Source organism: Eublepharis macularius, chromosome 9, assembly GCF_028583425.1.
Source record: "Eublepharis macularius isolate TG4126 chromosome 9, MPM_Emac_v1.0, whole genome shotgun sequence".
Classification (NCBI taxonomy): domain Eukaryota; kingdom Metazoa; phylum Chordata; class Lepidosauria; order Squamata; family Eublepharidae; genus Eublepharis; species Eublepharis macularius.
The window spans coordinates 16,709,615-16,737,242 of NC_072798.1; the positions used below are offsets into that span (position 1 = coordinate 16,709,615).

General features: G+C 43.4%; 2 protein-coding genes across 2 annotated transcripts in view; one reads left to right on the forward strand and one right to left on the reverse strand.

The window, feature by feature from the left end:
* Nucleotides 1-7,509: 7,509 nt before the first annotated feature.
* CAPZA3 (capping actin protein of muscle Z-line subunit alpha 3) lies at nt 7,510-8,397 on the reverse strand. The gene has a single exon (XM_054988602.1). The coding sequence runs from the start codon at nt 8,395-8,397 to the stop codon at nt 7,510-7,512; it is 888 nt and encodes a 295-aa protein (XP_054844577.1).
* A 3,733-nt stretch (nt 8,398-12,130) lies between these two features.
* The window catches only part of LOC129336122 (1-phosphatidylinositol 4,5-bisphosphate phosphodiesterase zeta-1-like), a 55,203-nt gene continuing 39,705 nt past the window's right edge, over nt 12,131-27,628 (forward strand). The window contains exons 1-3 of the mRNA XM_054989131.1: nt 12,131-12,141; nt 14,357-14,480; nt 15,969-16,200. Of these exons, the coding sequence (XP_054845106.1) occupies nt 12,131-12,141; nt 14,357-14,480; nt 15,969-16,200 (367 nt within the window). The remainder of the gene's footprint in view (nt 12,142-14,356; nt 14,481-15,968; nt 16,201-27,628) is intronic.

Genomic DNA, 27,628 nt, shown 5'->3' on the forward strand with positions numbered 1-27,628 from the left:
TAACGGAAAAGTGCGCTAAAAAAAATGGGCGGGGAAAAAAAGGTCCCGCCCAAAAAAGCGGTTTTTGAGTGGCCGTGTGACCGGAGGGACGCGCGAGAAAGACGGATTGGAAGCAGGAATGTGAACGAAGAGGAAAAAATCGCGGATTGGAGGCAAACAGAAGATATCCGATGAACATGCGGGTAATGGGTGAATGTGGATTCGACAGGGACAGCAGAGGCAGTACACAGCAAGCCTTTCCTCCATCCAAGTCTCTGAGTTCTGAACCCAATTCTGATTCACTAGTGGGGTCTCTCCACAAACACAACGTTTCCACCTTTGTATAATTGTCACATAACGATCATTTGTCAGGGGCTCGTCATAATTTGCAGAAAGCTTGTGGATATTTGTCCTATTTCTGGAAACAGAAGTTCAAAACAATCACTGATACCGCTGTTTTATAATGGAAGCAGAACTTTGGCTGGCAGCAAAGAGCAATAGTAATTGTACTTCTTTTTTTAAAAAGAAAAAATAAGGGGCAGTTGTTCTGTAGAAAGATAATGCATAGTACTATTATTTTGTCTTAAAACCATAACTTCCCTGTGGGGTATCATGGGGCTCTAATGACCAGTATGTGCTAATGACCTTCTTTTCCAGCTCTGCTTTATTTTAATTATTAGCTATCACTAGATACCCATTTTTATACTTGGTTGCAACAAGTCTTTGAAGCTCATTTTGCCCCAAAGGTGCGATGAGAGTGGTGTGGCTCTTATTTTGCCAGATTAAAAGCTGGATACTCTGTTTGCATGTGTGTTTGCAGTAAACTTTGTCCAGGGACAGGAATGTATCTACCTGCAGACCAAATGCTTTGAATTAGTGGTGAATGGAGGTAAGCTTACCCATCGGATTCCCTGTCAGTTCCACACTGAATAGCTAGCATACAGAAGACTCTGGTAGCTTCAATAATAGGTCTGTTTATTGTTTCCAAATAGGGTTGCAAGGCCACGTCTACCAACTGGTGAGGGTTGGGGGCTGAGACAAGGTGATGGTGGTGTCACAAGCTATTGGGTTTTAGTTAAGGCACGTTACTAAACAAACTGCATGCAGAAAGCTCTCATCCAAGTTAGAGAACCAATAACTGTTTATTTATCTAAAGAAATATATTTACTTAGGATTAGAGGAGAGAGAGAACAAATAACTGATCTAACTAGCGAAGGATGGCTTTAGATTGAAAGTAGGCCATCTCTCTCCATGCTGCCTCTCCTGGTGCAAGCAGGGAAGAAGAAGGAAGAGGAGAGAAGGGAAGGAAGTTCCCCTGGCAGGAAGGAGACTGATACCAGCTTATCTATCTAAATGACTCTATGGTTGTTGCCTTTCTTTTGCTCGGCGTGCAGTCTTGAAGGTCTGAGCAAGAGACATCGTCAGTCCCTTCTTCCAACACGAGCAACATCACTTCTGGCGAAAACCTAGACAGAATGGTGGGTAGCTCTAAGAATTGCCAGAAACCCTATGGTAAAACTGTAGAGTTTCTGACAATTCCAAGAGCTACTTGGCATCACTTCTGGGTTTCCCCCAGAACTGACATTGGCACATGCAATGACAATGCTGACAACTGATGTTGTTGTTACATGACTTGCAATTCTATCTTTAAAAAATCCCCCCCCCCCCACTGTTACCACTATTAGCAGTAGAGGTGGGCAAATGGAGCTCAGGGCAGGAAATCCCCTGCCCCCCTCAGGGGCTTGGCAGCTTTACTTCCACCTGAGACAGAACACTTACGGATTAAGAATGCTAAGCCACACCCTGGAAGACTGCAACCAACACACACACAGAACAAGGGAGAAAGTGAGGTCACTCCTATACAGGCCCTGATGGGGAGAACAGAAACTAGCTCGAGGGTTCCCTTAAAGATATACACATCTATACTTCACATATACCTTTTAGTTGTTTTAATGCTGTGCTTCAAGCCTTTTTAGGCTATAGTTTTATGCTCTCTTAATGCCCCGACTTGTTCTTGTGGCTTGAATTTTAGGCCGTTTTATTTTCTTGTATTATTTACTTTGTGGGCTTGCTTGAGCAGGTCTCTGGAGATGCAGCATATTCATTTTCTTAAAAAATGAAATAAACAAAGATCACTATCCAGGGAGAGGTGAAATCAATGGGATGGGTCTAGATTTCTGCAGGTGCAAAGAGGGGGCGTGATTAATGCTGATTTTGCCCTCCTAAGGCAGTGCCCCTCCCTAATACTGCTGGAGGACAAGAGATCCCCGGGAACAACTGGCAGGAATCTGAGGGCTTCCTTGGGATAGGGGGATCGATTAAAATTACTCCCCCTCCTTGTGCATATGGAAATGGCTTAAGCACCCATCTGTTCTAGATTGTGTCCTATTTCTATTTGTTACTTGAAAGTCACCTATAAGGAAACATTGATTAATAAGTCGAATATTTTAGATCACAGACTGTATGTCATTATTTATGCAAATAAAAGGTGGGGAGAAAAAAAAGAAAAAAAATGCCTCGACAACTGAGTGGACGAATTAGCCAAATTCATTGTACAGATATATTTACATAATGAAATCTGCCAACTTTACAGCTGTTAGATAAAATTAAGAGAAAGGAATAGTGCTTAAGGCGTAAACCAAAACAGAAAAATCATTAGGCAGCCGTGACATTTTAGGCATGTTTTAAAATGGGATGCTGTGCCTGGTATGATTGATTATCCTTTAGCAATTACTTTTTTTCATTTTAATCTTTTTTATTTAATACCTTTCTCATGCATAAATTCCTGTGCCTAGGTAGTTTGAAATTAGAAATCTCTTATCACAGGGATAACGGTGTAAAATTTTCATAAAACACATTATACTGAAAAAAATACACATTAATTTACAGTAAGAGTAAACAAAGACGTAAATAGAGTCTGAAAATCAATATTCATTGAGCTTTAGGGACAGGAAATTTGATAACAACCAAAAGATGGATGCCAGGGGCATGAAAGGTGAGTTTTTTGATCCTAGCCAGGGTTTCAGAATATTCTGCTTCCAGGCCATCCTATTCCAAGTCTTCTCGTAGGCAACACTCTAGGAAGAGGAAGAAGGATTACTTTAGCTATAAGCCTGTATAGATACAGAGATAATAAAACTGTCTGGGGTTTGTAGCTGTTCAAAGCTTCAAGCTTTGGTGACTATTCATTCTGACATTCCCCATGCATAGAGACACCACAGGGCCTTGCGTACTTTGAGAGACAAAAGTTATTTACATGCCCAAGAACCACAGTTCTAACCCTGGTCTACTTACCCTTTGTATTTTCTTGCAGCCATTTTCCCTTTTGTATAGTAAATAGTGTTGGCTTTTTCCAGCCCTGTGGAGGTATATTAATGTCTGTACTCAAGTAGCTTTTTTTCCTTCTCTCTCTTCATCAGGGAGAGTTTAATTTCCCCAAGCAATATGGTGGCTCTGTTCCAAGAACGGACCAGAAGGGCAGAAACAGCCAGACATATTTGGCACTGCAAAGCATTCTACTCTATCGGAATTGTTTTCCTTCCTACATTACCATTATCCTCCTGCTTCAACAGCTTTCTGAGCTATAAGCTCCTTAAGCTTGTGTGCTTTAAAATTATTGTCTTTTGGCTAGGAAGCCCCCTCCCCCCCCTCCCGCACAATTCTCTGCTCTGTGTTCTAGAATCAACCATTGCTTTCCATCCACAAAACAGTGTGCCATCTAGTATTTAATATTCATTGCCATAACTGTACGCCTAAGGTTTCCACCCTCCAGATGGGACCTGGAGATCCCCCACAATACATGGGAGGTGGGAGAAAATACAGCCCTCTAGGTTTGTACTTCTGGTTCATAGCAGCTAAGAAACACTTTATCTTCCAGGCAGCATAGCCAGAGTGCAGCAGAAGCTCTAGAGAGAAAGGAGCACTTGATTCGCTTGGGTTTTGTGACTCTTGACAAGTTGAGGATGGGCTTAAATGTTTTTATTGGCTCAGATGTCTTTAAAGAGGGACATTGGCAGAGGACTGGTTTACCAGTGACTGTTAGTTGTGATGGCTAAATAGAACCTCCATTATATAGAGACAATGTGCTAATTTCCTGGCAGGGGCACAGAAGTGGGGAGAGATGTTGCCTTTATGCCCTACTGTGGGCTTCCTAAAAACACTTGGCCAGCCATTATCAGGAAAAGGATATTGGACTAGACGTGCCTTTGAGCTGATAATAGCAGAGCTCTCCTTATGCTCTTAGGAATGCCCGTTTTATAGTCTATAGCAGCTGAATATTATAGCCCGAAGAGTCGTCAAATGCCTTGAGGTGGACTTTGACTCTAGACTGCACAAAGAGCAATCCCAAAATGCTGTCTGTTTCATAAGGAATGTCGCCACCTTTGGAAATTACATGCTGAAAAATATATACACGTCTTTTAAATGTTCGTGCTAAATGGGAAGATTTTGCAAACAGAGGGTAGCAATTCCATGAAGATAACTAAACGACAATGGGCCATGAAAAACTCATTATAATATCCTTGTGATTAGTGGCCTGCTCTACTCACTTAGTGGCTTCCCTTATGCACATATTCTCTAAGGCAAACACTCCAGCAAATGGAGCAGAAGCGTTGATGGGGAAAGGGGGAAAGCAATCTTAATGAATAAATAATTCAATTGTCTAAGACAATCTTTGTATTACACTGTTCCCTTATGGGTATCGCTTTTCTTCACCCAACCGGACATTGTTCAGGGGAATATTGCTAGCAAATGTTTCAGTACTTTTTATAATGAGCTGTAAAATGTATCCTTAATGGTGTAGGAGTGTGGCTTAGTTCTCACTGAGGGGGAAACCTCAATGTCTGGGACTCCAGACGGGCCCCCCCCAAAATGGGATATTTATAGCCCTTTACCCCAATCCTCTTGCACACAGAAAATTAGGATGTTGGTGTGCAGTTTAGACTATCGGCCTCTCAAAATATGTGACTGATGAACAGGGCTTTTTTTCTGGGAAAAGAGGTGGTGGAATTCAGTGGGTTGCCCTTGGAGAAAATGGTCACATGGCTGGTGGCCCCGCCCCCTGATCTCCAGACAGAGGGGAGTTGAGATTGCCCTCTGCGCCGCCCCAGCGGCGCGGAGGGCAATCTCAACTCCCCTCTGTCTGGAGATCAGGGGGCGGGGCCACCAGCCATGTGACCATTTTCAAGAGGTTCCGGAACTCCGTTCCCCTGAAAAAAAGCCCTGCTGATGAGAAAAAAAAGCGCACATGTTTAAATGGACTTCTTTGATCAAAGAAAGCCAATAAATACATGTCTCTTCCTATCTATTTTTGTTTTACTTATGGTGGGATGAATGCATGGTTTTGTTTGATTGGGGAGGATTTTCTGTGATGAAATCAAATGTGAGATATTTTGGTTTAGAGCGTGTATGTCATTTCTCATATCATGGAGCTGTAGGCACATAATGTTGGAAGGACATTGAACACAACTGAAGCTATTGCTTCCACCTGTGGTGAAGCCAGGAAGCTCCAAGCATCTTCCCTGTTCTGAACTAATTCCAACAGTATGTGCAGCCTCCACTCTTAAAGACTCACACAAGATTCTTCTGTGCATGCATCAGCCACACCCACCACTGTGATTGTATTTCCCCAATTGTTACTTCAGTCTCTGTCTGCATGGGGTAAGATTGCCTAGTATTGAATATGCTGCCCTCCCACGTTCTACTATGAGTATGGTTAGGAGCGGGATATACAGCCATTAAACAAGATTTATTAAGCCCTACTATGTAAGGGTCCCTGACCTGGATAGCCCAGGCAAGCCTGATCTTGTCAGAGCTCAGAAGTTAATCAGGGTCAACCTTCGTCAGTAATTGGATGGGAGACCTCCAACGAAGATCAGGGTTGCAGAGGCAGGCAATGGCAAACCACCGCTGTTAGTCTCTTGCCATGAAAACCCAGCAGGGGTCGCCATAAGTCAGTTATGACTTGACGGCACTCCCCACCACCACTACATAGGGGGCTGCCAACTTCCAGATGGGGCTTGGGATTCTCCTGGGTGATCTCCAGACTACAGAAATCAGTTCCCTGAAGGAAATGGCAGTTTTGGAGGGCATCGTATCCCCACTGTTCTCCCTCCCCTTTGCAAGCTGTGCTGTGCCCCCCCCCCCAAGCACAGCCCCCAAATCTCCAGAAATTTCCCACGACCAGAAGTGGGAACCCTTGATCCAGTTTGAACATTCCTACTAATTGAGTGCAGATTAGTACTAAAAGTTCTTTCATATTTGGGGGAGCATATGTTTAATGTTCATACACTGTCTTATTTTTAAGCAGGGAAAGTGGGACACACAATGAACCGTAATTGAAAATTTGAGACTACATAAAGGTTGTTCATTACCCCTGCAGGGAGTCAAAACCCCCATAACTACCTTAAGTTCTTTATTCAGGTAATTTTCAATATGGGACAGCACATCCAAGTGTAAGCTGCTTCAGAGGAGTAATACAGCAACCAGTTGTTCAAGTAAGCAGCCTGCATCATATGTAAGAGGGGAAGGTGGAAAATTCTTAGGATCACCAGCCAGCCAGTCATAAGAAACTTGATTTCTCTGCCACTTTTTGGCATGCGTGTGTATGTGCCCTCAAGTGGCGACCTCAGCAAGGGGCTTTAAAGGCGAGTGAAAAGCAGAGGGGGTTTGCCATTGCCTTCCTTGGCAGAGTCTTCCTTGGTTGTCCTCCATCTACGTACTGACCCTGCTTAGTTGAAGGCTTTCACGGCCGGAGAACGATGGTTGTTGTGGATTTTCCGGGCTGTGTAGCACCTCTGAAGATGCCAGCCACAGCTGCTGGCGAAACGTCAGGAACTACAATGCCAAGACCATGGCAATACAGCCCGGAAAACCCACAACAACCATTGACCCTGCTTAGCTTCCGAGATCTGACAAAATTGGGCTATGCCATCCCTCCTCACCCCAAAGAAAAGCCTTGAAAGGTGCTCAACATTTTACGAGATTTTGTTAACAATATTTATAAGCACATTAAAGATTTTTGACCTTAGCTTTTGCTGTGGCATAAAATGCGCAGCCACCATTTGATTTTGTTGTCACATGATAGGAAGAAACATTTGTCTTTTGCAAAGTATTAGGGTTGCCAACCTCCAGGTGGGGCCTGGCGATCTCCCAGAAGTACAACTGATCTTCAGGCTACAGAGATTAGTTCCCATGGAGAAAATGGCTACTTTGGAGGGTGAACTGTATGATATTATACCCTGCTTAGGTCCCTCCTGTCCCCAAATCCCACCCTCCCCAGGCTTCACTCTCCAAATCTCCAGGAATTTCCCAACCCAGAGCTGGCAACTCTACAAAAGGATTCAGGTGTTTTGCCCAGTATAATGAAAGAATGAAATGAAATGAAAATACACTCCAGCCTAGAAACTCCTGTCCTGGATACTATTCATTGTGCTGAAAGAGTGCACATTCTCATGAGCCATCAGGCAATAAATCAAGTGAATCAAGGGGAATGCACTCAGTGATTGTTGTTTTATTTGGCCTATATTTCATTCATGCAAGGCCCTTCAGCCTGTGTAAAGATATAATGCTTCCAGCTGCTTTCTCCTTTGTGGTCCGTCTATTCAGCAGTTTATCCCAGTGAATGACAGTGCGAGTGACAGGAATCCTCCTCCGTAGTGTTCTCCATAGATCAACTGACAATTCTTGGAGGTTTTCTTCCAAAGCCTTCTGAAATTCATTGTCCTCCACTTCAATTAATTGTGTAAACTCCATAGCGAGCTGGACACGGTTAATTAAGGACACAGACCTCTCCACCGTTTTGTTGACTGTCAAGTGCCAGTTAGCTGTTTTGAAACAGTGTATCTGCAGATGATAGTTCCCGGTGACCTCTGTCGTAGGTGGGGTGAAGGCAAATGTCCACTCTGAAGTCCAAAGGGCATTAAAGAATCCTAAACGCTGATATTGATGACTTTCAATGCAGACCACAAAAAAAGGGCTGGTCTTGAGTGTTTTTCTGAAAACGCAGCAAGTTCCTGAAGGGAAGTGGTTCTTCACGTATGACTTTAAAGCAACATTAAGCGTTGATCTCCATAATTCTGCATCATCTGCTATAGTGCCTTGAAGCAAATATTTATCAATTCTTCCACTCAGGTGATCAAATCTGAACGAAAATGTGCTTTGTGGATCAAAGAAGCGATTCCCTCTGAGATCATTGTAGCGAGTCACTAGAGAATTTCCACCTTGTAATTTCACAGCTGTAATGTTCATCTTGTTGTGATAGGCACACTCTTGAGCAGCTTTATTCCTCATCAGCTGATCGTCCATAACCAAAATGCGGAGATCTTCAAAGATATGATTGAATTCATTAGGAGGGGCCTGACGTAGCAGTTCGCAGATGATTCTTATTTTCTTTTCCTCAGATAACTCACATATGGACATTATGGCTTGGCTTTGAGGTGATGAAGCTGAAGATGGAATAATTTAAAAAAAATAATAATACTAAATGCCAGATTTTGAAAAAATTTTCAAGGAAATTACAGGGTTTCTAAAGTTTGTTCAGTAGGTCTTACTTCAGTTAAATGTGCCTAGGATGGCACATTTAACATGTTGGCTTTTTAAAAATTAAATGCTTGAAATTTTGTTGATATCACTGCCAAAATAGCACAAAAAATGTTCTCCTAATCTTCTCTTCCAAAGCTTTAGGATCTAGCTAAACTTAGAATTTTTAGACTATAATAACGCTTATGAAAATCAAAATGGTGTGTGCTTCGAACGTGTCGCCAAGCGGTCTAACACACATTGACAACAGAATTGCCAGGTAACATTTTCACTTGGGGTAGTTCAAGCTTCAAGTATTTTCCCCATGAATGGTTGTGGAGCAGAGGGTACTGCTAGTCTAGAGATAACCAGGCAAGTCATAATCAGATTTATTCAATGGAATGGGAGATTTCACATCTTTAACAAATAATTTGTGCAGGCAGTCATTGGGATAGGTCTTTCAGCAAGATTTCTTCTCTCAGTCATATTTAAGAATATTTGTCTGAGGCTGCAGACGAAAAAAAATTAAAATCTGCCACCCTTTCCCCTAAAGGGATGCGTAGCTGTAAAATACACAAAGCAATACTTGCTGGTGTTAAACGTAGCCTCTTTTTAATGCAAGGGAAGTGGGGCGGCACTGTCTTGCTATGCCGTTTGTCAGCCGTGATTCCATTCTAGCAGTTTAGCAATTCAAGTGCATGTGTTACTTCGATGTAGCTGTCTTTCTGGTGGCTTCAGCAACTTTAACATGCTGTGTTAGTAGGCCATTTCCAAGTCTGCCCCCATCTCACCTTTGGCCAGTTATGCATATTCCAGCAACAGCACCGTAGATCTGCTTGGTTATGTTAGAGCTCAGGAAACTGTTGCCATGTACCTATGGTGCTGAGTCAGTGTTGATGGCACACCTGCTTTGTTGCAACAGTAAAACGTCCTTTGTTGGCTCACTGATGACTTTAAGAGTGGCTATTGGTCACCATAATTTATATATTCACTGTCTGGCACACTAAGCTGCTACCTAGCAACCTTTTTAGGGATTCAGTCTCCACCATATTGGAGTGCCGTGTCACATACATGCTACAACCAAATTAACTGTGAATCGCAGTGGCACTCCATTAGCTGAACCTTGGTTATCCAGATCCCCTGGTTACCTGAGCTGAATATGGGTCCCTTAGACCCAATATCTTCTATAAAAAGCACTCTTGCTTATCTAAACTTCTAATTAACCACTCACTCAGATATCCCATCTAAGACAGTTGGATAATTGAATCTTCCAAAGTACTGAGGACCACCTATGAGGAGCGGTGGTGGCTCAGCTCAGTGAAAGAGGCTCTGTTTTGCATGCAGAAGGTCTCAGGTTCAATCCCTGGCATCTCCAGCTAAAAGGACTGGGCATTAGGTTACGTGAAAGACCTCTGCCTGAGACCCCGGAGAGCTGCTCCCAGTCTAAGTAGACAATACTGTCCTTGATGGTCTAATTCAGTGCAGGGCAGCTTCATATGGGTTCATGTGTACAGTTACCATGACATGATAGTTTAGGTCCATGGTCCAAAGACTGTGGTCATGGTCTGAATACATGGCAAAAAATTATGCAAGACATTCACTGCATCCATGTTCTTGGATCCATGAAACCCTGAAAGGTCTAATGATGGATTTAGAATACATTGCTTGATTAAAAATTAAAATGCCTGGGATAGTATGAGGATTGTGGTGGAATGACTCCTACCTTTCACAATCTACTTTCTTTATCCTAGTATCCTTGATTTACCAAACAAGAATACATGCTCAGAATCAATTAACACAGATTAGTTATGCCTTACCCTGACCTGGATAGCCCAGGTAAGCCTGAGCTCATTGGATCTCTGAAGCTAATCAGGGTTAGCTTCGGTTAGTAATTGGATGGGAGACCTCCAGAGAAGACCAGGATTGCAGAGACAGGCAATGGCAAGCCACCTCTGTTAAATCTCATCAGCATCTAAATCTCATCAGCGTTGCCATAAATTGACTACGACTTGATGGCACTTTCCAACATTACCACTGCCAGTTATGCCTTATATGTTGAGAGATTCTGAATATGCACTCTTATTTAAGAACAGAGTGCCATATTGAATCAGATGAAGGTCCAGTTGATACAGTAACCAATAGGTGCAAACAGGTTCATCAGAAATTGACTAGTGGTTCACCAGTCTCCCTACATCCTTATGCAGAGGCAACCAGTCCTTGTGCTGGAGGGTAGAAGTTTTTTTAGTTTATAAACAAATGGAATATTTTTTCTTGGAATTGAATTCAAATTCTCACTCAGCCATGGACATCAAGTTGCCTTGTGAGAAATAATGCAATAATGATAATAAAACAGTTTACCCAATTAAGTAATTATTGTTATTGTTAGCAGCTTTTGAATCCTAATTTTTTTCTTGAGCCTGATGGATGTCATATTCTTCCAGTTGTACAGGCAAGATTAGAAACAGTTGTCACTGCACAAATATAATTAAAATCATGGTATTGCAAAATACATGAAAATGACAATTGTTATTGTAAAGGGATTAGAGGAGAGGAAAAAGGAATTTGGGGCTTTTTAATTTAGGAGAAAGTCATCTAAAGAGGGGACAAGATAGGTTTATAACATTATGCATGGTTTAGAAAAATTGCTCTCAGCTAGATAGCTCAGGCGAGCCTGTCAGATCTCAGAAGCTAAGCAGGGCCAGTCTTGGTTAATATAATAATTGGATGAGAGACCTCCAAAGAAGACCAGAGTTGCTATGCAGAGGCAGGCAATAGCAAACCACTTCTGTTGGTCTCTTGGCCTGAACACCCCAGCAGGGGCTGAGATAAACCGGCTATGACTTGATGGCACTTTGCAGCAAGTCAATTGGATAGAATTTTTTCTCCATCTATTGTAAGAGGTGACCCAGGGCCACTTCATGAAAGAGACTGGCAGTAGGGGCAAGAGGAGAGGCTAGGGTTGCCAGCTCCAGGTTGAGAAATGACGAGAAATAAACTGTCACAACGAGTTCCAAATCTCCAGGCTATAGAATTGAAATCAGTTTCCCTGGAGCAAAAGGCTGTTTTGGAGGTTGGCCTAACTCTATAGCGTTATATCCTGCTGAGGTCTCTCTCAGCAGGATATTAAAAAAATCTGGCATGTCTCCAGCCACCACCTGGAGGTTGGCAAGACTGAATCTTAGGATCTGTTCCCCCCCCCGCCCCCACGCTCCCCTCAGAGAAGAAAAACGGTTTTTGGCGCGCGGGGGTTGCGAGGGAGGAGAGGGAGAGCGTTCCGCGCGTTGCCTTGGAGACAAGGAAGGCAAAAGGAGTGGGAGCCATCAGGATTGGGCGAAAGAATGAAGGCCAACCAATGCGCGCGCGTGTCTGACGGCGAGGGGAGGGGCTCCCCTCCCTCCTTGAGGCGGTTGTGACGTCACGGGGCACGTGCCGGCCACGCGCGCGCCGAAGCTGGGGTCTTGGCGGGCTTTGGCGCGGCGGGTGCGGTCGAGGGCGGCTGCGCCAGAGGGGAGCGGAGGGGAAGGCCGGCGCGGGCGGCCGTGGCGGGCGGGTGAGGAGGGCATGTGGCGCGGCGAGCTGCTGAGACCACCGCAGTGAGGAGCGGGAGCCGAGGCCATGGTGGACAGGCGGCGCCATGGAGAACAAATATCCTTATCTCAAGGGGAGGGGACAGCAGGGGGAGGACCTCCCTCGTCAGCGTTGGGAGGGGGGCTCTGGAAGCGCCATGTAGTGGTTAGCGTGCCAGTTTGGTTCAGGTTTCCATCTCCTTTCAGCCACGGGGCTTGCTGCTTCGACCCCCTCACTCTGTGCAACTGGTCGACCTTGCCAGGTTGTTGCGAAGCTAAAATGTAGGGCTGTCAACTTCCAGGTGGCGGCTGGAGAGCTCCCGGAATTACAACGGATCTCGAGTGGACATAGATCAGTGCCCCTGAAGAAAAGGGCCACTTCGGAATGTGGATTTTATGGCATTATGCTCCACTGAGACCTTTCCCCACCCAACCCAGGCTTCACCCCCAGATCGTCAGGAGTTTCCCAACCTACTTCTGGCAATCCAAGAGGGAGGAGAGGAAAACTCAGTGTGCTCTACTGAATTCCTTGAGATTAGAAATGATATATTTGTTCTAAGTATATTTACCCTTCCATACACACACACACGTGTGTGTGTGTGTGCACATATATACAGACAACATGTTTTCTAAAATCTCCCTTTAAGTTTCTAAAATCTCCCATCAAAATCTCCCCAAAATCCATCTACCCAGCCCATATACACAATATGTTTGCTAAAATCTCTCTTCTGGTTGGGGAAGTAATCCTGCCTTCAATCGGCAGTTTTTCAGTGGCTTAGAAATACATAAATAACTTTTCAAAAATCATTTGTGTAAAAATATCTGTAGGTTATGTTATGGAGAGGAGTGGCCCTTCCGACTCATAAAAACTAGATGAAAGCCTGAGGGATTGTTCACTGCCCGCCCCCCACCCCCATAAAAGGATCCTTTGCACAGAAGACTGACCCTTCCAGATGAACAATAGATCTGTCACCCTCCTGATTTCTGGGGGAATATATATGATGCTTGCTGGTCAGTCACTGGGCAGGTGTAAGCAAGAGACAGACCTTTCAATTGGTATCATTCACATACCATTTTCAGTTTGTGGATCTCTACTAACTGCTGATTGGCTCATGACAACAACTCAGTAGGGTAGGCCACTATTCTCTTTTAAAAAGGGAGAATTAAGGTTGAAAGATTTTGCACAACTGAGGTCCGAATCCTGTATACTAGAACTGCGTCCCCTTTTCCTTATTGTGCTGTTTTTAATACTTATTTTCTGTGCTCTTTTATTGAACTGTACTATTTATTTTTACTGTAAGTCATCTTGGCTGCTTTTTTTGAGTAGAACAGTGAGTTGAAAAAAACATGACTAAAGTAATGGGGAAGTTGCATCTCTAAATGAAGTGATATGCCAAATGCTTGCTATTTTGCAATTAGAACCCTCCCCATTATAGCCCTCCCTTCCAATAAAGGTAAATAATTATCTTTCCATAATCACAGATTTTCTCCTGTAAGACTCTTGCACAGGAAAATAGGGGAAACAAAAGCATATCCAGAGGAGTTAGCCATGTTAGTCTGTAGTTGCAAAATATTAAAGAGTCCAGTGGTACCTTTAAGAATAACCAACTTTATTGTGGCATAAACCTTTGAGAACCACAGCTCTCTTTGTCAGATGCATCAGATGAAGAGAGTTGTGGTTCTTGAAAGCTTATGCTACAATAAAGTTGGTTAGTCTTAAAAGTGATACTGGACTCTTTACTAAAAGCATATCCTTAAGTGACACTCATACCCATAAGATTTCACTAGACATCAGTATGTATATATGCTCCCATCCATAATACATTCCACCCTACTGCATGTCATTGACAGAAGTTCACCTGTATACTCCGCCCCCATTTCTTTGTAATGAAAGCTCCTCCAGAAATGCCTCACTTTTAGTATTACGAAAAGTTTCCCTTTCTGACACATGTTACATCCTGGAGAATGCTGCTTTAGTAAACATCCATGTAAGAGAAAAGACGTTCATATTTTATTTTACCGTTTGGGAGAGAGCTGCTATTCTGCAGATGTTTTGGAACTGAATCCCTGACTCAGCTTCAGTGAGACACTTGGGTTTATCTTAAATTTTGGCTACTTAATGGAGTGATGGTGGATCGCATCATGCCACTTCAAGTTCTGTACAGGCAAGCCAATCTGTACCGGGCAAGGAATACATGAAATAATAATTTTGTTCACGTGATTGTCTTACAATTGTCTGTATTAGATAGACTCTCTCTGCTTGTGGAAAAGTTCCTCAGCTTCCTCTTTATTACATGGTTCTTGGACATCATCACTACTGAATTCTTAGGTGGCAAGATCAATATAGACCAGACCTTGAAACTGCTCAACAAGTTTAATGTCTCCTATGACTATGTTCATGTGAAAAAGTTGTTTAAGGTGAGAAATGCTTTTTATTTTTAAAATGCAGTTGTGTTTGTGATCAGTGAGCTATTGTTTTTAAAGTAAATTTATCCCATGCTGAATATAAAATACTCAGTTGTTCCTGAAAAGAGATTTATTTCTCATGGGCAGATTTCCCCATTACTGTTCACTTATGAGTACTTACTATGCCATGTGACATGCGCTCATGATTTTTTCTCTCTCCCTTTGGTAGTGTTTCCTTTTCATGAAACAATTTGTGACGGTTTGAAACAGTTAAACTTAATACTTTTTACAATGGAGCCCTGGTTGTACCTGTACATGACAAAAGGGAAGAAAGCTGAAGTGAGGGTGGCATGACTTGGCGCTGGGCACCACATGTTCACTTATGCTCATCTGTCACTCACGGAGACGGAAGGCTCATGCGTTGCCATCTCTCTCTGTTAATAGCATCAGTAAGCAAAAGCGTTGGGGTGAGGCAGAGGAGCAGCTCCACCTGGGAAAACATTTGTTCCCAAGTGTGATTCCAGTTACAGAAACAAGTTGGAAATGAATTTCATGCTGCAATTTTGAGTTGTGGTCTGTTTTCCCAGCTGGCTGCTGTTTCCTGTTCTTCCTAGGATTCTTCTTCTGTGTAGGTTTCTGTTCACAGTCATGAGGGCTTGCAGTGGAGGGGCCATGGCTTAGTGGTAGAGCCTTTGCTAGGCATGCAGAAGATTCCAGGTTCAGTTCCTGGCATTTCCGTTAAAAGGATCAGGCGGTAGGTGATGTGAAAGACCTCAACCTGAGACTCTAGAGAGAGCCTCTGCCATTTTAACTAAATATTACTGACCTTGATGTACTGGTGGTCTGATTCAGTATTAGGCAGCTCTATGTGTTCACATGAACAGTTTATTTCCAAATGAAAAGCTTACAGTTTTTTTTTTTTTTTTTTAGCAAAACTGAGGGATTCTGGTTACCACTTTGTTTCTGAATTAGTACTGCCAGATATTTTGGGGGGAGGGAGGCTAGGAGGGAAGGTATCTGGTGGTTAATTACTTTGGTCTCAAATTTAATGCTGGGCTCAACAAATTCCAGGTGCCCCATCACTGTGGCACCTAGAAATTTCATTGCGGAACCTAGTGTTTTCAGCAACAATCTTTAGAGGGTTTTATTGTGCTGTCAGCCAGGTTTACCTCCATATTTTTTTGTATACTACAACTCTTTTGTCACTTTGTAGCTTGAATGAGATTACGAGAAACTGTGTGCTTAGTAGTATATTTTGTCGTTGCAATAATAAGAAAATATTGTCATTAAAATACAAAATCTTGAAGTCTGAAAAATGAATATGGCGCCTACATTTTTGGGATGGTTCCTCAAGCCCCTCAAAATTTGTCGAGGCCTGTTGTAATATTTTAACTATGGCTTATAAGTGTACTGAGACATAAGGAAATGTGAGATATAAATATTTTAATAAATAAATACAATTTAACTTATACTAATTGAATATTTTCTTTTTTGATTTAGAAAAATGACAAACAGAAGTCTGGAGTTATCACCATGGAAGATTTCAGGGCAATTTATCGATCTCTTATGCACAGGCCTGAATTTCATGAACTCTTTTGCAGCTATTCGCCGAACAAAAAATTCCTTACTGCAGAAAAACTAGCTGACTTTCTAAGAAAGGAACAATTTGAACTTGGCGCTGGTGAAGGAAGAGCTGTTGCACTGATTAATACTTATGAACCTATTTCAGAAGGTACACGTACCCAACTTTAATGTTGTAATTGCAATTGTAATTGTAATTGTGATACTGTAATGTTGCAATCAATAACAATCATGACTGCATGAATAGTAAGTAAATATGTAAAAATATTAAAAAGTAAAAAATGCTAAAATATGTAAACATAGTAAATATGGATATTTGTCATTTGGAGAATTTTATATTCTGTAACCCCTCCCCCCAAATTCAACCATTTGCTAAAATGTCTAGTGAGAGCAAGAGGAAGAAATATATATGCCTTGCATTTAGCCCCTGGGAATGTAATATGTATCTGGTGGTCATGTGCCATGTTAGCACATGTAATAGAAGCCCAGTGGAGCAGTTGTTTTTGGTGCAGGCATCTTTATTCCCTCCTGTATTGTTCATCCTGATCACATTATGTGTGGGAGATGTGAGGGCTACAGGAGCACACGGTCTTCTTCTGTTCTCCTGGATCATGGCCATTCTGTCAAAAGTCTTTACAGGCAGCCTGGAATCCTGTCCTATTCATGTCGTATGAATTCTTCAGATTGTGTTAAATCATCAAGTTATAAAATGTCAATGACCTACAAAAAGAAAAAAAGAAATAATTATGTTTCTTACCTGAGCTGTTATTGCAACCTAAGTAGGATAAAGAACTTGTGCTTCAGCATGAATTCTACATTGGCTTTCTTAAAAGAACGGATGGATCATTCCTTAACTTATTTTATTGTTGCTTTTACGTTTTTAAATTTTTTTTTTATCACTTCAGGAATTTTTAAATTGAAAAGTGATTTACAAATTTAACAAATAAATTCTATTCAGCAGAGGCTGCAGTTTTATGCATGCTGTATTTAGGAGTAAATTACCTCGAATACAGTAAGACTTCTGAGTCAACCTGCATGGGATCAGGCTGCGCTGCTTTGTATGCATCAAGTGGATGAACTGTTCAGATACCAATTGAAACCATATGTGCATTTTTATTTACTGACTGATCAACTTACTGTATAGTTTGTAATAAATGCATTTTGATTAAAAAATTGGAAGTCAAAGCAAAAAGCACCTGATGAAGGCTGATTGCGTTTCTGGCAATCCTGTATGAAGGACAGATGGTGTCACATGCATTGAAAAATATGAATCATATATGACTTTTCTGTTGTAATTTTTGAAAAAAATTTGGAATAATAGCCAATCCTAACTAAAGCATAATTTTTGTTGAGTGATTTTAAGAAAACAGATAGCACTGCACACAAGGACAGGCTTTTTATTACTTTCAGTTGCCTGTGTCTGTTGCTGTATTCCTCATTAATTTGACTGGCATTTGTGCTTTTATAGCAGTTTAAGGAATGGTGAGCAATTCATTTTTCACAAAGCAGACTCTACAGTGAATGTTACCTGGCATCACTAAATTGACACCAGTTATTTGAGAAAGTTTTCTTTAAAAAGTCAGTCTCACGTTGAGAATTGAAACTTAGTCTGTGTTTTTTCTTTGTACATTAGGACCAATAATAAACACCTCACAAGTCTTACATGGTTTGATACATGCACTGCTCCACTGCCACCAATTAATATTTCTGCTGAGACTGTTCGATACTAGTAACCTAACCATGGTGTTACTCTGAAGCACTCTATTATGTATAGATACTAAAAGTATACATATTTTGTGTGGACTTTTATTGATGGGGATATGTTTTTAGTGAGCATAAATACCTACATTCAGTTTGTATAAATTCAGTAAAATTATACAATTTTATCTATGAGAGTGCCGGCAATGTATACGTTTTGTACATTGATTTGTTGCAAGTTATCATGGCTGATGGATAAATCTATGTATTTTGTTGACTGTCTAACTGAATTGCTTGAATTGAAGTTAGTTGTAACTCAAATTTTTGTGTGATTTTAATTATTGTTTATAAATTGTAATGTATATTAGAGTTTTTATTGTTATTGTGATTGTTGTATTATAATTCTGATGCTGTTGGTATTTTGGTGTTAATTGCTAAGGCTGTGAGTCAGTGCAATAAAGCTGCTGCTGATCTTATTGCCATTTTGGGTTCTTGTATGTATATGTTAAACATAACATGTAAAAATGATCAAAATCCAAATAAAAATCAAGCCACTACTGTGCCTGCTTTTTTTTGCCAGTACCTCTGTCAATTCCCTGTAACATTTGTTATGTTTAACATGAAGTTCTTTGTTCTGTCCTTTGGCACGTTCTCTTCTGCATTTCTGTTGAGTAGTGTTTGTTCTTTACTTTTTGAATGTATCATGTTACCATTTTTCTAGTTCCTCTTTCCCCGCAACACTTTATGTCTACGATCCCCATATTCCACATTGACCAAAAGCTGAAACGAAAGAAAGAAATGGATTAGTGGTCTTTAAGTGCCTCAGTCTCTAGTCTCTGGATACGAAGGCTGGTCACATTTCAGAGAGGTAACTGTGGGGTGGAACCATTCTAACACTGGATGCTAACTGATCAACCATGATGCCAGCATTTCCTAATCAGTATCCTGAGCTCGTTGAGCTGAGGACAGATTTTTTTTTTTAAAAGCTCCACTCCAAGGTGCTGAGTGCATAGCAACTGCACCTGCATCCACAGTGACCATATCCGCACTCGCCAGTCATGGAGTGGCATGCTGACACAGCCATACCCAGGAGCAGCCAATCAGTGTTCACCTTGATGTCATGTGCCCAGCAGGAGGGCATGTAACTACCTTGCTTCACTACACTACACCAGGTCATCACATTAGACCCCAGTTTCAAGGAGCAGCAATGGGTACAGCACCAGTGGGGCATCTCTATCTGAAACCGGTCTTTGCCACCTAGTCTGTGCAACGGTGCAGGATGGGGGTCCAGGATTGGGGGAATCGGCCAATCAGATCCCTGCTGGTGGTTATGATATGCATGATACAGAGGGTGACTATAGCCATTCCAGCTATGCTTTTCCAGGGTTTTTTTTTTGCTCTCCCCTTATTCCTGTCTTTAAAACAAACATTAAAAAAATATGACAACAATAATGGCAGGTCTACACATAAACATCTCTAAAAGGTTCCCAAATATCTAAAACTAAGACCATGCAAAATACCATGCTGCTTTACTTGCCAAGCACCGTGGGAGAAGGATGGGGCGCAGTGGCCTGCCGGGACTTTCATAGTGCGCTATTATTGCTGATAACCCCACTGTGGCTGATGGGGCTATGTAGTGGCACCTTGCTAGAACTGCAGCACAATGGCATCATGTATATGCCTCATCGTTTAGGGGGGCGGGAAATTGTGAGTGCAGAACATTCACGGTCTGTCTGGCAGGCTAATGCCACGGGGCTACCCATGGGCCGGAAAGTAGAAAGCAGTCCCCCACCACATTGATGTTCACCACAACTGCTCCCCAGCAGGGTAGCCCCAGATGCCATCCTGTTTGCCTGAAGGTCAGAGGCCTCTTAAGGACCTTGGACCAGCTGAGAGTGTGGTTGGTTGCTCAGAAATGTGCCTTCCACTCTTGGCACATCAGTAGGCTTCAGTGCAGACAACCTTCCTGATATCTCCCAGCATTGTAGGATGAAATGCTGGTGCAGACAGACCATTATATACTTGCTGAAATAAGCACATCTCACTGATTATGGGGTGTGCTATTGTTGCTATGTGCTAATCTCTGCTAAGCAGCTATCTCAATATCTTCTTGTTGCTGGAGTGATAGAATCTTCCTACGGTATTTAATTTTCATGGGTGGCTATTCTTTTATACTAAAATAGCTAACCTGTGAAACATTCACATGTTACTGTATCAGAGAGAATGTTCAATGTTTTTTCTGACAAGACATTTGAGTTTTTCATGGGAGGGGTTACACAAATTCTTCCTTGGGTGAAACCAAGATCAAGAAAGATCATTACATCTAGCCCTTTTTGCTTCACAAAGAAACACATGGATCAAGCCTTCCATTTCTCACTTTGTGACACAAACGTTGGATTGTAGCCCATAATTAGAGATTTAGGGCACGCTCTGGACATTTCTAGATCCTATTGATTTCAGTGGTAGAGAACATACATGCCTAACTCCTGCTGAAATAAAAGGAACCAAAAGTGTTTTTCTTCTGCTGGATCAGGAATTATCATTCATTCACTAGGCACTTCTCAGGGAGGGAAAGATAGTTCCTAGTTTATTTATTTTTTAAAAACCCATTCAATACAAAGCATTGTATATTGAAAGGTACAGGAATAAGGGGGCAAGAGAAGTCTTTTTGTCATGTTTCCAAATGTTAAGAGATTAATTTGTATAACATTTTGTCTTCGATCTTGCTTTCTGGCGGCATGAATTTCATTGATTTCAACAGGATTTTAGGATGCGTTCACAGGTCTTTGCTTTTACGAAGCTGCTTCAACATTTATTTGAAATGTTCTGAAATGTTCCAGCAGTTATCTTTATTAGAAATATCACATGTGGAATATTACTTACTTTAAGTACTTCTTGCTGAGTGGGTTAAACAAAAAAAAAGTCTGCCTAGTTATTATTACTGACTACCCTATTATTCATGCAGTTTGATGAAAAAAAATTCTACTCTTGCCAACTTCCTAGAGTAAAAAATGTTCTGTGACTTCAATATAGGTTCAAAGGGATGTTGTTATATTTGAAGGTTTGTTGTTACCGTTGAATGGTGCCATTTTAATTCCTGAGGGAAACCTGGAAACTAGGGGCCAAACTAGATCAGACAGTGTCCTCATGGCCACCAGGGAGAAGCTGCCACTATTTTAAGGTGATTTAAAAATGCCATGAGGATCCAGTCCTGATCGGGCTCACAGCATGGCAGGCAGAGGTACTCTTCCCCCAAAGCCCGTTCCTTGTCAAGTGCTAAAACAGCTACATAATGGCTGCTGTGGCATTCTTAAATTAGAGTTTCCGTGGTAGCTACGAAGGTGCCATCACATCTAGTTCATCCCTCAATCACACAGTAATAACAGCAGCAACAACAAATGCGCTTATATACCGCTTTTCTAGACAGATTAGTGCCCCACTCGGAGCGGAACAAGGTCAGTGTTATTATTATCCCCGAAATACAGCTGGGGAGCTGGGGCTGAGAGGCGTGGCTTACCCAAGGCCACCTGCTGATCTCATGGCAGAGTTGGGAATCGAACCAGCAGAGTGCTGATTCGCAGTTCAACCGCTTAAGCCCTATGCTACAGCAGCACCCCTTCACACTAAACATTTAAAGTTGGAGTGTCATAAATGTAAGAACATAAGAAGAGCAGGATCAGACCAGGATGCATCTATTTCAGCATTTAATTTCAAAAGTGGCCAGCCAGATGTTTCTAGGAAATGCGAAAGTGGGGCCTGAAGGCATCAGCCTTCCCATCTTGCTTTCCTGCAACTGATATTCAGAGAGATATCCTATATCTGATTCTGGGCTTAGCCCCACAACCCTCCATGTGGACTGATAGATGCAGAGAACGGGGTCAAGTTTAAATAAGGGGGTATTCGTCTGCAGACTGCGGAAAAATGTGACTTTCTAAAATGGAGGGGAGTTTAAATCCACACCCCCGCCCCCAACAGGGGGACATTGTGCCGTCAACATGAACATAGTTTAAGCAGGGAGGAAGAAGTGGGAGGCTGAACAGATCTGCCGGAGAGCCCGCTGCTGATGCCAGCCCTCCTGCCTCTGCTTCTCCTCTGTGGGCAGGGGAGGATAAGCAGGAGATGTCCTTCTCTCTGCCTCCCCCTCTCCTGCTGAGGCAACAGTACTGTAGGCGCGGGGGAGATGAGGAGTGGGAGCTGCTCTTGTTCCCCACCCCCGGCTCCGGCACCAGTCCTGCCACCACCACCTCTTCACAGAATCACAGAGCTGGAAGGGGCCATACAGGTCTTCTAGTCCAACCCCCTGCCCAATGCAGGAAGAGCCTAAAGCACCCCTGACAAGTATTCATCCAGCCTCTTCTTGAAAACTGCCAGTGAGGGGGAGCTCACCACTTCCCTAGGCAGCTGATTCCACCTTTGAACTACTCTGACCGTGAAAAAGTTTTTCCTAATATCCAGCCAGTACCTTTGTGCATGTAATTTAATCCCATTGCTTCGGGTCCTACCCTCTGGTGCCAACTGGAACAGCTCCTTGCCCTCCTCCAAATGACAGCCTTTCAAATATTTAAAGAGCGCAATCATGTCCCCCCTCAATCTCCTTTTCTCCAAACTAAACATTCCCAAGGCCCTCAGCCTTTCCTCGTAGGGCTCAGTCTCCAGACCCCTGATCATCCTCGTCGCTTTCTTCTGCACCCTCTCGATTTTGTCCCCATCCTTTTTGAAGTGGGGCCTCCAGAAATGCACACAGTACTCCAGGTGTGGCCTGACCAGGGCCCTCCTCTGCAGGAGGGCAGATGGGTGGGCAGGAGAGGAGGAGGGGCCTGCTCCACCCTTCCGATGTGTGAGCCAGGTGGGTGGAAGGATGAGGACAGGGCAGAGGGAGCAGTGGTGACGCTTCAGGGGGACAGGCTGCCTGATAAGTGGCAGGCTGGGCAGATGAATGAGAGAGAGGGAGGATGGATCCCCCAAATCCTGCCAGTCCCCTACTTATCACTTCAGATCTCAAACGTTACATTAGCGTTTATAACTAATAGCCATTTTGGACTTGCAGCAGCAGCAGCAGGGGCCTGACTCCTCAGAAGTGCCCCCAAGTCTGTTCAACGGGACTTACTGTGCAGTAGGTGTGCCTGGGGTGGCTGCCTTCTTTCTCAAGAATTTGTCTAACTACCTTTCTAAAGAGCAAGAGTCCAGTAGCACCTATAAGACTAACAAAATTTGTGATAGGGTATGAGCTTTCGTGAGCCACAGCTCACTTCTTCAGATATACTTCAGGAGCTGTGGCTCATGATGAACACTCATACCCTACCACAAATTTGGTAAGTCTTATAGGTGCTACTGGACTCTTGTTCTTTTCTACTGCTACAGACAGACAAACACAGCTATCCATTTTGATCCACCTTTTTAAAAACACTTAAGCTAGTGGCCACCCCATGTGTAACACTTTCAAAGAATGTCAAATGCGTGGGGAGACTGCAGAAGCCACGTAGACTCTTCTTGGGCTTATTCATTTATATCATTCTCATACACCTGCCAAGCCAGGAGCCCACCTGGTGGCCCGCCAGCCATTCTCCAGTCGTTGGGGCCAAGGCAGGTTCTGTTACCTGCAGAAGGGCAAGTGGCTACAACACAGCCTTGTAGAGCCATCAGGAAACGGATGCTAGCCTGCACCGTAAGCCCTACCCCATGCCCTTTTCGATTAAAAAAAAATTAAAGTACCTTGGGGTGGGGAAGGAAGACCTGGCCTCCCTTTGTAACAATGGAAAGGGCCATTGAAAGAGAACCCAGCCTCCCTTTTCCATTTAACATATTTAAAGGGCCGTGGTGGTGGTGGGGTAGATCTGGCCTCCATATGTAAAGGAGCATGAAACCACCTAACAACTGTTTGCCTTGGCTTGCCGCTCCCTCCTTCCCTGCTCCCTCAAACTGAAACAGCCTTAGGATTCTGGGAGACAACTTTTCCTAATTAGTGTTTGGGATATTTCAGAAATCTCCAAGCTGCCCCCAAATGGCAAAGTTTGGGTTTAATTTATCTAAACGCTCACCCTAAATCTGAAGAGTCTAGTAGCACCTTTAAGACTTATGCTACAGTAAATTTGGTTAGTCTTAAAGGTGCTACTGGACTCTTTTCTATTTTGCTACTGCAGACTAACACGGCTAACTCCTCTGGATCCACCCTAATTCTGTCTTTAATAATACTTTCCTCTAATTTCGCTGGTGCAAAACATTAGATTGGCAAACCTGTCAGTTTCTGGATTCCTCTTGATCCTTTGTTGAAATAGCTGGTGTTACTTCTTTTTATCTTTCAGTCCTCTAGCAAGGAAACTAATCCTAGTGACATATTCAAATTGTGTAGTTTTTCCGGATGATAAACCATTTCACACAATGAGTTCTTTACTCTTAGGCGCATGTCATCTGGATCCAGTGACTTGTTAATTTTCACTATGTCCCTCGGCTCTTGAATTTCACCCCTTGTCATCTCTATTTGACTTAGATCTTCAGAGTCTTCCCTACCCCACAAATGTATCAGGCATGGGGGATCTATTGCATAATGAAAGCCACCACAAAGATATAGCTCAGATTCTCTGCCATTGTTTTAATGTTTTAGTAATATGAGTCATAGAACCATAGAGTTGGAAGAGGCCTCACAGACCACCTAGTTCAACCCCCTATTCAATTCAGGAACAGCCTAAAGCATCTCTGACAAGTATTTGTCCAGCAGCTCCTTGAAGATTGCCAATGAGGCGGAACCCACCACATCTCCCTAGGCAGCCGATTCCATTGCTGAGTCAATCATCATCTTAACCATACTGTATTATTGTCAGCTTACATTTCTTTTGTTCTATTTTAATTATTTCTATCTTCTATCTTAATTATTTGAATGAAATTTCCATTTTTTTAAAAGGAAAAGTTCTTGCATTCTATAATTTCCTGGACCTCGCTGATTAACTCTGCCAGCATCTTCTTGATAATCTTTCCTAATCTGTGAAAACACACATTATCTCTCTAGTATTGTAGTTTTGACTAATCTTTCAATGTCCTGAAGAGATTTGACCTGGTTGTCTCTTTCCTTGAAATTCCTTTGAGCAAGGCCCCGTCAGGGCCATATTAAGACATTCTGAGGCCCTAAACCAGGGCTTTTTTTCAGGGGGAACGCGGGGTCACATGGCTGGTGGCCCCGCCCCCTGATCTCCAGACAGAGGGGAGTTGAGATTGAGCGGCGCGGAGGGCAATCTCAACTCCCCTCTGTCTGAAGATCAGGGGGCGGGGCCACCAGCCATGTGACCATTCCCCCCCAGGACAACCCACTGAGTTCCACCACCTCTTTTCCCAGAAAAAAAGCCCTGCCCTAAACTATGTCAAGTTTAATAGGCCTTGGAGAATTACCAAAAGTATGGTCATTTATGAATGTTAGTGATTTTTTTTTATATTTAGAGAGCTCATAATCTGTGGCCCTAAACTGTAGTTTAATATACTTAGCTTGTGTATGAATCTAGCTTTGCTACTCTGAGAGGTTTCCTCTTTTGAAAGCATTGCACCCGCTTTGTCTTGAGAACCACGGGGCATTTCCAGCGGCGATGATGCTATTTAGAGCTGCTTGTAGTTTGGCATAGTTGCTATGAAACCAGTCCAGTCTTACTGTTTACAAGCAGGAGTTGCAAGATTTTCAGGGTGGGGGGGATCCCATCCTTCCCACATTCACTTGGTCACCCTCAGCTTTGATGCCTCGGTGGGCCTGGCTGATGTGGTGGTGGGGTTACTAACCTCCAGGTGGCTGGAGATCTCCCAGAATTACAACTGGTCTCCAGACCACAGAGATCAGTTCCCTGGGAGAAAATGGCAGCTTTGGAATGTGGATTCCATGGCAGTATATTCTGCTGAGGTTCCTCCCCTCCCCAAAGCATGGCATCCCCAGGCTCCACCCTCAAAATTTCCAGGAACTTAACCTAGAGTAGTGGTGGTGGTAGCATGGGTACCTATTTCTCCCCCACCCCACCCCACAGGCAAACTCATGGGAAGGGGCAACCACACTCATCTGCCCCCTCTCCAGCTTCCCTACTCACAGTTTCCCCCTGTCCGTCTGCCTGCCTGTTGGCTGCTGTGCTCACCCCACACTCCTCTTCCCCCAGCCAATCTGCTCACCCCCTCCTGTCTGTCCTCCCCGCTGCTTAATAGGGAGCAGTGGGAGGGGAAGGATCCTGTCTTCCTACCTGGCTCAACCTCCCCCTCTTCCAACATCTCCCCCATGCAGCGAGGGCTGTTGATGCTGCTGGACTGCTGAAGGAGCTTTTCTGCACCAGTGTAGACAGTTTTTCTTTGTTGGGGGTGGGGGAGGCATTTAACTCCCCTTCATTTTTTAAAATTATATATTTATATATAAATTATATATTTTTTAAATATATAAAATATTTATATATTTTTGCAAACCTAGAGAGCCCCCCCCTTTCCAAGTTCATAAAAGAAAATCTCCTTCCTTTCTACATTGCCCCAATCTGCAGATTTAAGCATCTGCAGATGGGACCCTGTTGAAAATTAGATATATTGATATGGAGGTTGACACTAAGCAGTAAGGTCAGTATCGCATCTAGGGTTCCCAGGTGCCTGCTGGTGGATTTGCCCATTGCCTGCTGATTCACCAGCTATCAGTGGGAGGTGGCAAGGCCCCCAGAGGTTGCCCACCACTGGCAAGCAGGGGGAACTAAGTGACAACATCACACCGGCTACATGTAGGGCTTTTTTTCAGCCAGAACACGGTGGAACAGAGTTCCAGCACCTCTTGAAAGTGGTCACACGGCCGTTGGCCCTGCCCCCTGATCTCCAGACAGAGGAGAGTTTAGATCGCCCTCCACACACAGCGCGGAGGGCGATCTAAACTCCACCCTGTCTGGAGATCAGGGGGTGGGGCCACCAGCCATGTGACCATTTTCGCTGAGGGTGATTTAAATTTTTAAAAACTCCTTCCCTTGTTCCAACTGACCCAGAGTGACATCATTGTGTGGTCCCGGAAGTGTGCGTGCACTTTGCGCATGCGCATGTGGTACCAGGGGCACCACCTCCCATCAGGAGTTGCCACGTGCTGGCAACCCACTGAGTTCCTCCACCTCTTCCCCCCCCCCAAAAAAGCCCTGGCTACATGTGTGCTCCCATGCTTTGCTGGGTCCAATTTTGGCCCCAAATGGGCCAGCATTAGCCTCACGCCAAGTGCGAGAGGATGCCTGCAGCCAGCATAATGGCGTCACTTCTTGAAAACAGACATGGAGCCGGCAGATTGCCAGCAATGTGGAGAAAAAGCATCCTTCCCCTTTAACGGTGGCCTAATGTGTGGAAATGGGCAGGGGAAGCTTTTCATGGCAGGAAGGTAAACAACATCACCCAATAAATAACATCCTATTCATCCTCTATTTTTTTTCTCCAGGTTGTTGACATCTTTAACATCAGGCTGTAGGTGAGAGCATTTTGGGATGCTGCCCCTTTTCTTAAAAGCTCCTTGCGAACAAGAAGGAACAATCCTAGCTGGAATCCCACCCCACCCCCGACTGCAGTCTGTTCTCTTCCCTTATTCTCCAGTATGTGTGAACATGATCCTACCGGGGGCGGAAAAGCAGACTGAGGCAAAGACGAGCTGGTGGGCTTATTTCATTGACAATAATCTACCGCACACACTCACACACTCCAATTACACTAAACCTCTTCTTTACAAAGCAGAGAGCCAGTGTGGTGTAGTGGTTAGAGTGTGATACTAGGATCTGGGAGATCGGGTTCAAATCTCGTTTCTGCCACGGAAGCTTGCTGGGTGACCTTGGGCCAGGCACACACTGACAGCCACACCTACCTCACAGGGTTGTTGCGAGGATAAATTAGAGGATAAAAATGTAACCCTCTTCGAG

Bases quoted from the DNA above. Each gene is read 5' to 3' on its own strand.
- CAPZA3 (XM_054988602.1), bottom strand. From the start codon at position 8,397: ATGTCCATATGTGAGTTATCTGAGGAAAAGAAAATAAGAATCATCTGC.